The 12,920-nt window shown below is 42.6% G+C and overlaps 1 protein-coding gene across 1 annotated transcript in view; it reads right to left on the bottom strand.

The window, feature by feature from the left end:
- Positions 1 to 216: 216 nt before the first annotated feature.
- The window catches only part of LOC121567062 (ATP-binding cassette sub-family G member 4-like), a 29,067-nt gene continuing 16,363 nt past the window's right edge, over positions 217 to 12,920 (bottom strand). The window contains exons 4-16 of the mRNA XM_041877005.2: positions 8,837 to 8,954; positions 6,215 to 6,347; positions 5,788 to 5,838; positions 5,513 to 5,658; positions 4,630 to 4,753; positions 4,225 to 4,339; positions 3,869 to 4,014; positions 3,578 to 3,676; positions 3,150 to 3,318; positions 2,548 to 2,648; positions 2,239 to 2,397; positions 1,831 to 1,949; positions 217 to 1,531 (exon numbers count right to left, since the gene is read on the bottom strand). Coding sequence (XP_041732939.2) covers positions 1,306 to 1,531; positions 1,831 to 1,949; positions 2,239 to 2,397; positions 2,548 to 2,648; positions 3,150 to 3,318; positions 3,578 to 3,676; positions 3,869 to 4,014; positions 4,225 to 4,339; positions 4,630 to 4,753; positions 5,513 to 5,658; positions 5,788 to 5,838; positions 6,215 to 6,347; positions 8,837 to 8,954 — 1,706 coding nt within the window. The 3' untranslated portion in view covers positions 217 to 1,305. The remainder of the gene's footprint in view (positions 1,532 to 1,830; positions 1,950 to 2,238; positions 2,398 to 2,547; positions 2,649 to 3,149; positions 3,319 to 3,577; positions 3,677 to 3,868; positions 4,015 to 4,224; positions 4,340 to 4,629; positions 4,754 to 5,512; positions 5,659 to 5,787; positions 5,839 to 6,214; positions 6,348 to 8,836; positions 8,955 to 12,920) is intronic.

Consider the following 12,920-nt stretch of genomic DNA (forward strand, 5'->3'; position numbering starts at 1 on the left):
TCTGGGTAACAATTAAGTACCTTTCACTGTGATTATTTTCAATGAAAATGGTCAAAAAGAAATAAAAATAGCTTCTTAGCAAAGAGCAATTTCTCAAGCAAGAATTTTGCTAGGACTGTCTTGGAGTGATCTGAGTGGGGAGGGGGGAAACTGAAAACTAGCTGTTATTGGCAGAGAGGTTTGGAACTCTCTTTCTTATTGGTCCATTAACTAATTTACCGCCTGGTGATGTCACCAGGCAGGCCAAAACGCCATCCCACCAAAACAGGCTGAAATTTCAGGTGTTTTTTTCCCCAAACAGCTCTTACAATAAAAGGGCATTATCATCATTTTCACAATTTCACAGTATTATTCCAACCTCATAGTGTGGAAATATATATAAAACACAGGCAATAACGGTTTTGACTGCACTGGGACTTTAAACTCATCCATGGTTAGGTGGCAGTAAAGTTTGAATGTTGCATCTCTGGTTATACTATAAATATATACATTTCTGTGGCAGTGGAGACATGTTTAGCACTATGATTGAGGACAATATTACCTCCTCTTTAATCTATTACCCAAACTAAACTCAACAATGTTGCATACATACATACAGTACAGTACATCATGTAGGACGTAAACAGTTAAGAATTATATATATTTTAAAATCAAAATCTTGACAGGCTTTGAAAATTGATTAGAGAAACCAAAAATATATAATTAGGAGAATCATCCATTTTAAAGACAGTATAAAACAAGTTAATAGCCTAATAATCTACAGATTTGTTTTTCATACATTTTAATCAGGTAAAATAAGTAATATTTATTTTCTAGTTCTCAAAACTGTAACGAAACCATGGATGAGAGTGAAAGATAGTAGGAAGAAAAGTGAATAGTTCTGTTCAGTTGAGGAAATTGAATCAACACATGATTACAATACTCATTAATTCTGTCTTTAAAAACAGACACACTCCAGTGCAACAGTAGAATGTCCTCTGGCTATGCCAAGGCTAAATGATATGTAAACATTCTCTGTTTTTGGTTGTTTCTGCAGGTCAGTCCTTTGAAGAGTCTGTGTGACCTCATCAGTCTCACCCTACTGTACATGCAGATGCTTAGAGTCCTACTTGCTGAGGTAAAACTATTATGTTTGTTGGAAGATGTCCCTTCTCTGGTCCCATCATGACTTCAACAGAGAAAAGTGATATATTCCAGTTTTTCCAAGCAGCGATTTATGGTATTGATACATAAACTGGATGTGGGACCCACGTGGTACAGTACAGTAGCTTTGCACAGAACAGTGCGGGGCCTTGAGGGTGAGATCTATCGCTCTGACTTGACCTTGTAGCGCAGCACCAGGTAGGTGGCGAATCGGAGGATCACGAAGAAGATCCCCAGAACGATGAAGTCCATGTAGAGCTTGGCGTCCTCCACGTCCAACAGTTGGAGGACCTCCTCAGGCTTCTGGAACTTACACACTTTCCCCGGACAATACAGATAGGTACGGTTCATCCCGTATATGGACAGGATCACCCCCTCAAAGCCGTACCTGGGAGACAACACAGACTAATTGGTCTAAAATCTAGATGAAACCAGACGACTGGTACCTGCATTGTTATTATTTACAGGTCAATACAATGCAAAGATGCATTGGGACATTTTACCCCCTCTCTCTTTTCATATTTTATTGAGATAAACAGGCATGAAGTGAGCAGTAGAGACAGTTATAGGTAGAAGACGTAAAGCGTTGGACTCCGGGGTCGAACCTCCACCGCTAGTGGTCATGTCATGTGTAGTTCAAGGTCAGCAGCTACCACTAGACCAGACTCCAGCACAAGTGGGACATACCTGACGTAGGACACATAGGAGCTCCACTGCAGGTACTTGGGAATGGTGTCAAAGTTGACGAAGAAGCCCGAGAAGAGAAGGACAGGGATGGCAGTGACGGGGCCGACGAAAGTGGCTACCTGTGGAAAGATAGGCAGGGAGAGGGGCTAATGGTCTGTACACATTGCAAAAGCGACAAGTCATTTAATGGTGCTCGTGGACAAAAAGTAGATCCGGCTGTTCATGCAAACAGATGGCAAATTAAGTCATTACGTTGTTTAGGTTGCGCAAGGGTAGGAAAATGCTGTGTGTACAGACTAGGAGACGCACACCCATGAAGGCTACATGTGCCATTGCAAAGTGTTAAGAAAATTAGCTAGATGGTGAAACATTAGCATTAGTTAGCATTTAGTTAGATCCAGCAGGTACCTGGAGGTTGGTGGAGGCAGCACCAACCAGGAGCCCTAGTGACTGGGCTACCAGGGCCGTGCAGATGGACAGGGCAAGGAAGAGCAGGAAGCGGGTGGCCTCCGGAGGCTGATCTGTCATCCAGTACACTATACTGCAGTACATGATGGGGCAGAGGACCTGGGGAAGAGAGGGCCGTACTATACATAAACACTGGGTGGCACTGCTGTATCTATGTTGTATTATGCTGTTGGGTTCTCTGAGACACACACACACACACACACACACACATTCTGCTGTGTGCCTGCTTTGTTTGGATGACCAACTCACCTGGAATGGCATGTCAGCCATGGTCTTAGCCAGATAGTAAGCCTTCAGGCTGTACCAGTAGTTTAGATGTTCCCTTAGAAAAACTGACATCTCCAGAGGAACTGCAGGTCAGACATTAAGAAACAGCAAACAATAATTAAACAGTCTGCCTTCTTTAATATACTTACCAATGTCATGGATCCTAGGGGATCCCTGGGAAACAATGATGTTTGTTGCTGAATGGACTATCCAATGGACTACCCTGACTAAATAAATAAAGATTAATTGACATTGGTTTTAGTTAGCCTAGCAGAGTTAACAAACGCTTGTGTGAACCTTCAGGGTAAGCTAGCTTGTTTAAACCTAGAGTTAATGATAGCCCTAGGGTCTAGGCTAAGAACATGCATTGTGAAAAGGCTTACAGAAACAGAAAACATATTGGTTGCATCCCAAATGGCTCTATTCTATTCTATTATCTATATAGTGCACTACTTTTGACCAGGGAATAGGGTGCCATTTAAGGACAAAACCATTGACTGCAAAGTTCGTACACACTTTGAATGCATATGAGCCTAACAATACTGATTAATGAACAAGTCCCCCTCACAATTCTGTCAACTCACATGTGAGCACGGTGGGCATCAGAGCTCCGAACATGAGGAAGAGCATGGAGAAGAAGAGGAAGCCGGTGTTGTTGAAGACCTTGCTGGCATCGTTGCCGATGTTCAAGTAGAGCAAGCCGATCAGTATTCCTATAGAGATGTGTGACATCAGCCTTAGGTGTGTCAACACCTGAAACAGAAATGCTCACAATGACTCACGGCATGGACGCCCTCCTCTCCTATACAATTCACTCATCCTCATGTCACTGATGTATGTATAGGGCAGGTTTAAAAGCATGCTCAATGGAGAATCTCATTTAAAAGTGCCTTTTCCACTAATCCATGGCTAGGCTTAAAACTAGCCCAACAAGTTGATGTTTACATGCATGCTATTGCAACCTGTTAGCACCCAGCTACCCGAGGACCCCCTTGTAATTCTACTCACATACCTGGTCTCGACATATTGTTATCAACGTTCTATTGAAGAGAATGCAAAACTGTGTCAAAGTGCTTGTGGCAAATGAATGGCTCTCAATTGCTCCTGAGTCCTGTGAAAAGAGACAGACGGGGGCATTTCAAGACAAAACAGAGTGCCACTGTTTAAAGTCTGCGTGTGAGTGTGTGTGTGTGTGTGTGTGTGTGTGTGTGTGTGTGTGTGTGTGTGTGTGTGTGTATGTGTGTGTCAGTGAATGGGGCTCATTCCTTAGTGATTCTCAGTTGTATGTCACATTAGTACTCACCTTGAGGCACTTTGTTGGACAAACAGCTGATGTGTCTTTTTTGTCACATGAGTAATTTTTCTCCTCTATGGCACACATTCCACCCTGGACCGCCTCAAACAGAACACTATTCCAATCTCCATACTCCCCTGATGCCACTTCGATGACTGGGACAGAAAAAATCCCGTTAACAATTTCTATGAATACCCTCTTACTAAAATACATTATGCATGTGTAAGGCAATATAACTTCATTTTTAAGGCATTATGAAGAGGGTATTAACAAAACATGGTCTGCAATGTGGGGCAAAACACAAACAAAAATATTTCACTGATATTAAGTATGTGTGCTCTGTTCTGAGGTCCCATTGAACTCACTGAAATCTGCCGGGTTGTGGTAGGTGGGGCAGTGGAGCCCTAGGTTCTTCAGATAGGGGATGAGGTATGGGACGGTGCCTTTGTATATGCACTGGCCCTGACTCAGTATGTACAGCTGTGGAAGGACAAGACAACACATCAGGTGGAGAGAAAGACACAGCTGGTCCGTGGGTGGGGACCTGAGTTTTTCCTGATCACGTGACCCTACCAGAAAAAACTCAGGGCTTTTATAGAATACAGCTAGGGGGGCCTGGAATTCTTCTGGTCTGGTCGGGTTACGTGGTTAGGAAAAACTCCTCCCTACACCCAGGGGACAACTGCCACGGCTCTGTATTGTCTCTCATTGTTAATGTGTTGTCTAATCATTTGATGGATTGAAGTGGACAGAGAGGGGCCTGTTTGTACCTTATCAAACATCTCAAAGAGCTTGGCGCTGGGCTGGTGGATGGTGCAGATGATGGTGCGTCCCCCCAGGGCTAGAGATTTCATGAGGGAAACCACTTGGTAACAGGAAGCACTGTCCAGACCACTGGAAACAACAGGAGAGGGTTAGGGAAGCAGGACCAGCAGGATACCGGTAGATGAGAAACAACCTCTATTTCAAACGAATATGGAATGTACTGTATAACACTACGGGTTTATGTCCAATTTACTCAAGCCCCAAAACTCAGGCTACTGATGGCTTAAAAAATTCAATTTAATTCAATTCCATACAACTTTATTCACCCTTGAGGGGCAGTTAGAAAGGCGCTTTCAGTGCATGGCTACATTTCACATATTCTGTAGGAGCAAGAGGGATTTGATCCATGGTAGAGGTGGAGGTCATGTTACGTCATCAGTAGTGTCACGCCTACTCCCGCTGCCCTTTTCCAGCGCTCGACGTCGCCGGTCTACTAACCAGCGGTCCTGGCACCATCGTTACGCACACCTGGACCTCATCATCACCTTGATTACTCTCCCTTTATTTAGCCCTCAGTAGCCTCAGTCATTAGGCAGTATTGGTTTTGTTCACGTTCAGTACGCTTCTCCTGTTTGGTTTACCTGCCTTCGCTTCTCATTAAACGTACCTTCTGCACCTGCTTCCTGACTCCAAGCACATACGTTACAAGTATGACCAGGAGTTTTTCCTCCAGGCCCTGTTATCTCAAATGGACTGAAATCTTGATATCTGAAAGCCCTCCAGGACTTAGATCAAGTAACACTGCCACAATACACCACCAACAAGAATGTACAAGGGCGTGTCTTGTCCCATAGTTGACAGATCAGGTGGACATGGTGAGCCTCTTACCTGGTTGGCTCGTCAAAGAACATGACTGGGGGGTTGTTGACTAGCTCAAGGGCGATTGCCAGCCGTTTACACTGCCCCCCAGATAGGGAGCTGGTGCGGGTGTGAGCACACTCCTGGAGCCCTAGAGCAGTCAGGATCTCATTCACCTACACACACACGCACGCACAAACACGCACCCACACACACACATTTTCTACCATTAGTAGGTAAACACAAATCACAGTCGTATGTATAATTTCACACATCTGCAAGTTGTTCATTTCTGTCCAACTCACCAGTTCTTTTTTCACTTCCATATTTTCACTGAGCTTCAAGTTGGCCGAAACCTGAAACAACATCAAATCCATAGAATACAGTAATTTAGCTACGTTTTAGTCATGACAATGTACGATAGCCACTGCAAATGTACGATTTCCACTATTCACCCTGCAGTACATCCAGTGGATGGCAGCAGTCACCACTTTCTTCTACACCTCACATTAGTCCATCATTACTGCATAATAACAAACCATAAACAAACAACCTATTCTCCCAATAAGAACATGTGTCTGGGTGATGTTCATTAGGCACCAAACGGAAGAAAACGGACTGAAACAGGGAGGGACTACCTAGATTTGTCCAATAATGATTTTTGTTTTCAGTTTTAAAAAATTAAAAAAAATTCCACTGTGTGCCCTAATGAACACGACCCTGTTCTCTCACCATCATGGCCTCCCGGACAGTGAGGTGCGGCAGAAGCATGTCATCCTGCATGATATAACAGGACATCTTACGAAACGTGCGGAGATCTCTGGGTTTCCCATTCACCAGGATCTTCCCTTTCATGCCTGTTTCCCTAAGGAGGACACACAGGAGTGGAGAATGAATGAATACAAACATATTAATTTGACTACTCCTGGTGCAGTGACATGATGATTGATCATAAACACATTGATTAAATTCCATCAAACCCACATGATCATACTTTTATTTCCACTGTGGCTCTTTTCCCATGGTCAAACACATCACACAATTATTTAAAACATCCCAAAATGGTTTTGGGTACTGTGAAAACATACTACTAGGTACTAGATCTTCCTCACAGTTACTGTAGATGCTTCCAGTTTTTTACAACAATAATGTTATGTGTGGAGGCAGAAGTTTGTAAACAAAGACAATGAGTTAACATTCCAATCACATCTATTTGGGAAATTGTCACGATCGTTTAATGAGTCGTGGAACCAAGGCGCAGCGTGATAAGCGTACATTTTATTCAAGTACTGAACACACGAACAAAACAACAAACAAACGATACGTGAAGTCTTAAAGGTTACACCAAACAAACCTATACAGAACAAGATCCCACACCGACTAGTGCCAGACAGACAGGCTGCCTAAGTATGGTCCCCAATCAGAGACAACGAGATACAGCTGCCTCTGATTGGGAACCACCCTGGCCAACATAGATCTAAACGATCTAGAACATAAACATAGCAAATACAGTGGGGAAAAAAAGTATTTAGTCAGCCACCAATTGTGCAAGTTCTCCCACTTAAAAAGATGAGAGAGGCCTGTAATTTTCATCATAGGTACACGTCAACTATGACAGACAAAATGAGGGAAAAAAATCCAGAAAATCACATTGTAGGATTTTTTATGAATTTATTGGCATATGATGGTGGAAAATAAGTATTTGGTCAATAACAAAAGTTTCTCAATACTTTGTTATATACCCTTTGTTGGCAATGACACAGGTCAAACGTTTTCTGTAAGTCTTCACAAGGTTTTCACACACTGTTGCTGGTATTTTGGCCCATTCCTCCATGCAGATCTCCTCTAGAGCAGTGATGTTTTGGGGCTGTCGCTGGGCAACACAGACTTTCAACTCCCTCCAAAGATTTTCTATGGGGTTGAGATCTGGAGACTGGCTAGGCCACTCCAGGACCTTGAAATGCTTCTTACGAAGCCACTCCTTCGTTGCCCGGGCGGTGTGTTTGGGATCATTGTCATGCTGAAAGACCCAGCCACGCTTAATCTTCAATGCCCTTGCTGATGGAAGGAGGATTTCACTCAAAATCTCACGATACATGGCCCCATTCATTCTTTCCTTTACATGGATTAGTCGTCCTGGTCCCTTTGCAGAAAAACAGCCCCAAAGCATGATGTTTCCAACCCCATGCTTCACAGTAGGTATGGTGTTCTTTGGATGCAACTCAGCATTCTTTGTCCTCCAAACATGACGAGTTGAGTTTTTACCAAAAAGTTATATTTTGGTTTCATCTGACCGTATGACATTCTCCCAATCCTCTTCTGGATCATCCAAATGCACTTCAGACGGGCCTGGACATGTACTGGCTTAAGCAGGGGGACACGTCTGGCACTGCAGGATTTGAGTCCCTGGCGGCGTAGTGTGTTACTGATGGTAGGCTTTGTTACTTTGGTCCCAGCTCTCTGCAGGTCATTCACTAGGTCCCCCGTGTGGTTCTGGGATTTTTGCTCACCGTTCTTGTGATCATTTTGACCCCCACGGGGTGAGATCTTGCGTGGAGCCCCAGATCGAGGGAGATTATCAGTGGTCTTGTATGTCTTCCATTTCCTAATAATTGCTCCCACAGTTGATTTCTTCAAACCAAGCTGCTTACCTATTGCAGATTCAGTCTTCCCAGCCTGGTGCAGGTCTACAATTTTGTTTTTGGTGTCCTTTGACAGCTCTTTGGTCTTGGCCATTGTGGAGTTTGGAGTGTGACTGTTTGAGGTTGTGGACAGGTGTCTTTTATACTGATAACAAGTTCAAACAGGTGCCATTAATACAGGTAACGAGTGGAGGACAGAGGAGCCTCTTAAAGAAGAAGTTACATGTCTGTGAGAGCCAGAAATCTTGCTTGTTTGTAGGTGACCAAATACTTATTTTCCACCATAATTTGCAAATAAATTCATTAAAAAATCCTACAATGGGATTTTCTGAATTTTTTCCTCAATTTGTCTGTCATAGTTGACGTGTACCTATGATGAAAATTACAGGCCTCTCTCATCTTTTTAAGTGGGAGAACTTGCACAATTGGTGGCTGACTAAATACTTTTTTTCCCCACTGTATAACCCAGAAACTACACACCCTGGCTCAACATTTCAGAGTCCCCAGAGCCAGGGCGTGACAGAAATTAATGTTAGACGAGGTGTTCGTTGAAAATGGGGACCCCTGCCTCAACCCTTTACCCTGTTACACCTATCTCCCTCTCCTTTCTGATATATCTGAATAAAACATTCAAATATACGTACGGTAGAGTGGTCTTCCATTCTCCTTTAAAACAAAAAACGATGCAAAAGAATGATAGCAGCCCTCTCACCTGTAGCCAGCCAGGATGTTCATCAGAGTTGACTTGCCAGCCCCTGAGGGTCCCATGATTCCAATCAGCTCTCGGCTGCAGAACCTCCCCGACAGGCACTTAAGTAAGGCTTTAAAACCTGGAAAAATACCAAACACTTAGAAAATCCCTCAGAGAGATCAGTGAGATTGTATTGTGTAAGGAATAGGTCCATCTATGTCACAAATGGTATGAGTTAATGCACTAACAAGTCAATTAATTTCAGTAATAGATCAAGTAGATTTAAATACAGACTGGCCTAAATACAAGAGCAGAGTCAGTACTTTTTCTATTGATTTTTCTATTGAAAAAAGACAGATGGAGTTAGAGAGAGAGAGCGAGAAAGAGAGAAAGAGAAAGAGAGAGTGGTGGAGGAAGGATAAATGCTGAGAAGAAAGCTCCCCAGAGCTTTGAGGCGCCTAACAATGGAATTGTAGTCAGCACTGTATCAAGTCTATCAACTGCTCCATGGCCCCATACACACTTAGGTCGTACAACTGATGTACAACGCATTTGACATGAATGGTTGTGATACAACTGATATTGTTGTGATACAACGGAAACTTTGTCTGCACAAAAATGTTAAGACAACTATTGAATGGTGTCTCCACACTGGTGTAATTATTTTTGTGCAGAAAAATGTATGTTGTATCACAGCCATTGTGCCAAATGTGTTGTACATCAGTTGTAAAACTTAAGTATATACAGGGCCTAGGACTTTAGTTTAGGTAATTAGGCTTCTCCAAGGTCTGATGCTGCTGATGGTCATTAGTAGCCTACCAAACTTGCTAACTGCCTGGTACTCAGCACTCCATTGTCCCTCTAATCACTCTGACATCAATGCAAATCTAATCGAAAATCTAATCAAACACTTCATGAGAGCCCATGAGCTGATGTTGCGTAACATTTCTATAGGCTATGCAATTGCGTGAGAAAACAGAGTAATGGCCTCTATTAAAAAGAGGAGGATCCCATCAGCTTTCTATAGGCTAGGCCTACTATATTTATTTCTAAACTTTCCTAATATTAAGCACAATGCTTCTCTTTACAACAGGAGTATAGCCTACCTAGCTGGCATGAAAATGAACCACGGAAAAGCGTCCTCCATTCGCTATTTAATTGCAGAGATTACATTTTTTCCCACTGCCCTGTTTCGAGACAGGTGCATGATAATTGTCCATTATCACTTTTGAGAATGGTGTTTTCATGCTAGTGGAACAGGTTTTTTTTCCTTCCTTAAAACAGGTTTTTTTATGTTAGTGGTTGTATTAATTTGGGATCTATCGCATCCGACAATTGTCCCAGACTATGTTTGGAATATTTATTTCTCGCACAGAATAGAACAGGTCAACTTTTGTACTATGGGGGATAGTAGATTGACATAGGTTAGTGCTTTTGCTGTTCATTAAGCTTACTCATCTTGTTGGCTGAAGAAAAGTCAATGTGGACAGTTCTTCCAATATCTTCAATATGCGCCTCGGAATTGGATAAGGACCCGCGCAGTTGCGTCCCCGATGTGTCGGTCTTCACTTGTAGCCTGTGAGAAAGACCCGATCAAGTGACTGAGAGCCATGTGAGTGAGAGGTGCTTCAGCACGCAGCCAGGAGAAGGGAATTATAATTATTGTATACAGCCCAAGGGCACAAGGCCACTGGCCGCAAAAAGGCATGGATTTTTTTTAGGGGGCATTATGGCCACACAAAGGGGATGCAGCCGGGAAATTTGAGGCATTATCAAGTGCTTGTCAAATTGTGAATGAGAGATTGAGGAAGTGTGTACAGCCTATGCGAATAAAAAAGCAGAGCTCATGTCTTTCATGCAACCTTTTTCAAATCAACATTAGAGTCGCATCATGCAGCCTTAGAATGTATTAAAAATCAAAACATATAGCCCAACATTTCTATCACACCTAAAGTTACATAAATAACTCTAAATTAGGCATATCGGAGTACCTGTTTCTTTGTTAACCGCTCAACACAGAATAGACGCATGTGCGCACTCCCTCAAATCGTTTGGCAAAAATATCCTTTCTATTTTATTTAGCTATGTTCAACTGTATTCTTCATACTATAAACAAAAAAAAAAGAATGCCATGGAATTCTAAGCAAATCTTGTCTGCTAAATGAACCAGTGTAGCCCACAGCCATATGGCATAGCCAGATCAGGGCCTAACATAAGGACAACTCAGAGTATGCTATTCTGTTCTTCTGAAATAGACTACATTTTCTTCATATCATGTTTCTTTAGACCTGTCTAAAAAAAATAATGGATGTATTGTGATGGTGTAGGCTATATTAAATTGATTTATTCAACTTTTTAAAATGTAGATGTTCCAAAGGTCTGCATCAGTGGCTTGTAGGCTATGTGTGGAAGCCAGGAGATGCTAAATGTGTTTATGTTAATTCACGGTCAATTACCGTGAGACAGGCAGTTATTTGCTTGACAATCACCAGCTGACAAAATTTTATGACCACCACAGTGTGGATTTGAAATCATGTCTAATGGGATAGAAGGTGGAAGTTCTTCATTAGAGTCAATCACATGTCATTTGTCTGCCAATCCTAACCAAAGTTGACTTATTCTTTAAAAATGGCTGTCTAAACATACATTGGTTGGCATAGGAAAAATAGCTCTGCCTGTCGGTGCAAGATGTATAACCGCTTTAGAATGTTCAGTGTGAATACGGTCCATTCGAATTCATAAAGCATGTCAAGTAGGATACTCATCACAAAAGTTAATCACCAGACCATTCATTGCTACATAGCCTAGACTGCAACATTATCTTCTCCTTGAATAGAAATGCACCTCAATCACCACTACCGTCAAAGGTTCACTCATTGATATTCAGAAGAGTTGGTTTTAAAGCTGCTGACCTGTTCCAGGGTGCCTGCTCAGGTCTGCTAATTATAGGCGTGTTAGTCGTTGCAGCTCCAGGTTATTGCTGTCCAATTACTGAGACATTCTTTATGGATGTTTCAACAAATCAAAATCAAAAATCAAATCAAACTTTATTTGTCACACGCGGCTGAATACAACAGGTGTTTCACCTTATCGTGAAATGCTTACTTACCTTAAACAACAATGCAGTTCAGGAAAGAGTAAAACAAATATTTACCAAATCAACTAAAGTAAAAAAAAAAAAAAAATTATACAATAAAATAAGAATAATGAGGCTATATACAGGGGGTACCGGTATCGAGTCAATGTGCGGGGGTACAGGTTAGTCGAGGTAATTTGTACATGTAGGTAGGGATAAAGTGACTATACATAGTGTGAGAGTTCAGTGACCAGCCGGAGGAAGACGGCACGACAGCACCCTCCTCAGGGGATAGGTACTCAGAGTAAAGCCAATTAGCACACAGCTGGGCCCACTAATTGCTTTGTGTCTTCCTCTATATAGGTGTGCCAGGAGAGGAGCTGGGAGAGATTTGGGAGTAGAGACGGGGACCTGTGAGGACGTCGTATTGTCCTACCTCAGAGAAAGCTTCTTCGTCTGGGGCCCCTTGTCTCTCTGTTAACCAAGGCAGACTATAGATAGAGAGAAGCGTTCCTCCTGTAACTGTATGTGTAGACGATAGTCTAAAGACAGGAGGAGCCATTTGTTGTTTTACTTTCCCTTTTTGGACCACGGCCTTTTGGTCAACGGCTTAGTTTGTAAATTGTTTTGTTACGCTGTTGTTTCAGCGTTGGACGTTACCCTGTTTTGGAATTATTTTGTTGGGCGAAAGAAAACCTGTTCAGTAACAATACAAAAGAAAAGGAACCACAACCACTGCCTCTGGTCTGTTCATTTCATGCCTCTCGCTTGGGGGTAGAAGCTGGGGGGGTCAATGTAAATAGTCCGGGTGGCCATTTGATTAATTGTTCAGCAGTCTTATGGCTTGGGGGTAGAAGCTGTTAAGGAGCCTTTTGGTCCTAGACTTGGCGCTCCGGTATCGCTTGCCGTGCTGTAGCAGAGAGAACAGTCTATGACTTGGGTGAATGGAGTCTTTGACAATTATTTGGGCTTTCCTCTGACACCGCCTAGTATATAGGTCCTGGATGGCACGAAGCTTGGCCCCAGTGA

This window comes from Coregonus clupeaformis, chromosome 5 (genome assembly GCF_020615455.1).
Source record: "Coregonus clupeaformis isolate EN_2021a chromosome 5, ASM2061545v1, whole genome shotgun sequence".
Classification (NCBI taxonomy): domain Eukaryota; kingdom Metazoa; phylum Chordata; class Actinopteri; order Salmoniformes; family Salmonidae; genus Coregonus; species Coregonus clupeaformis.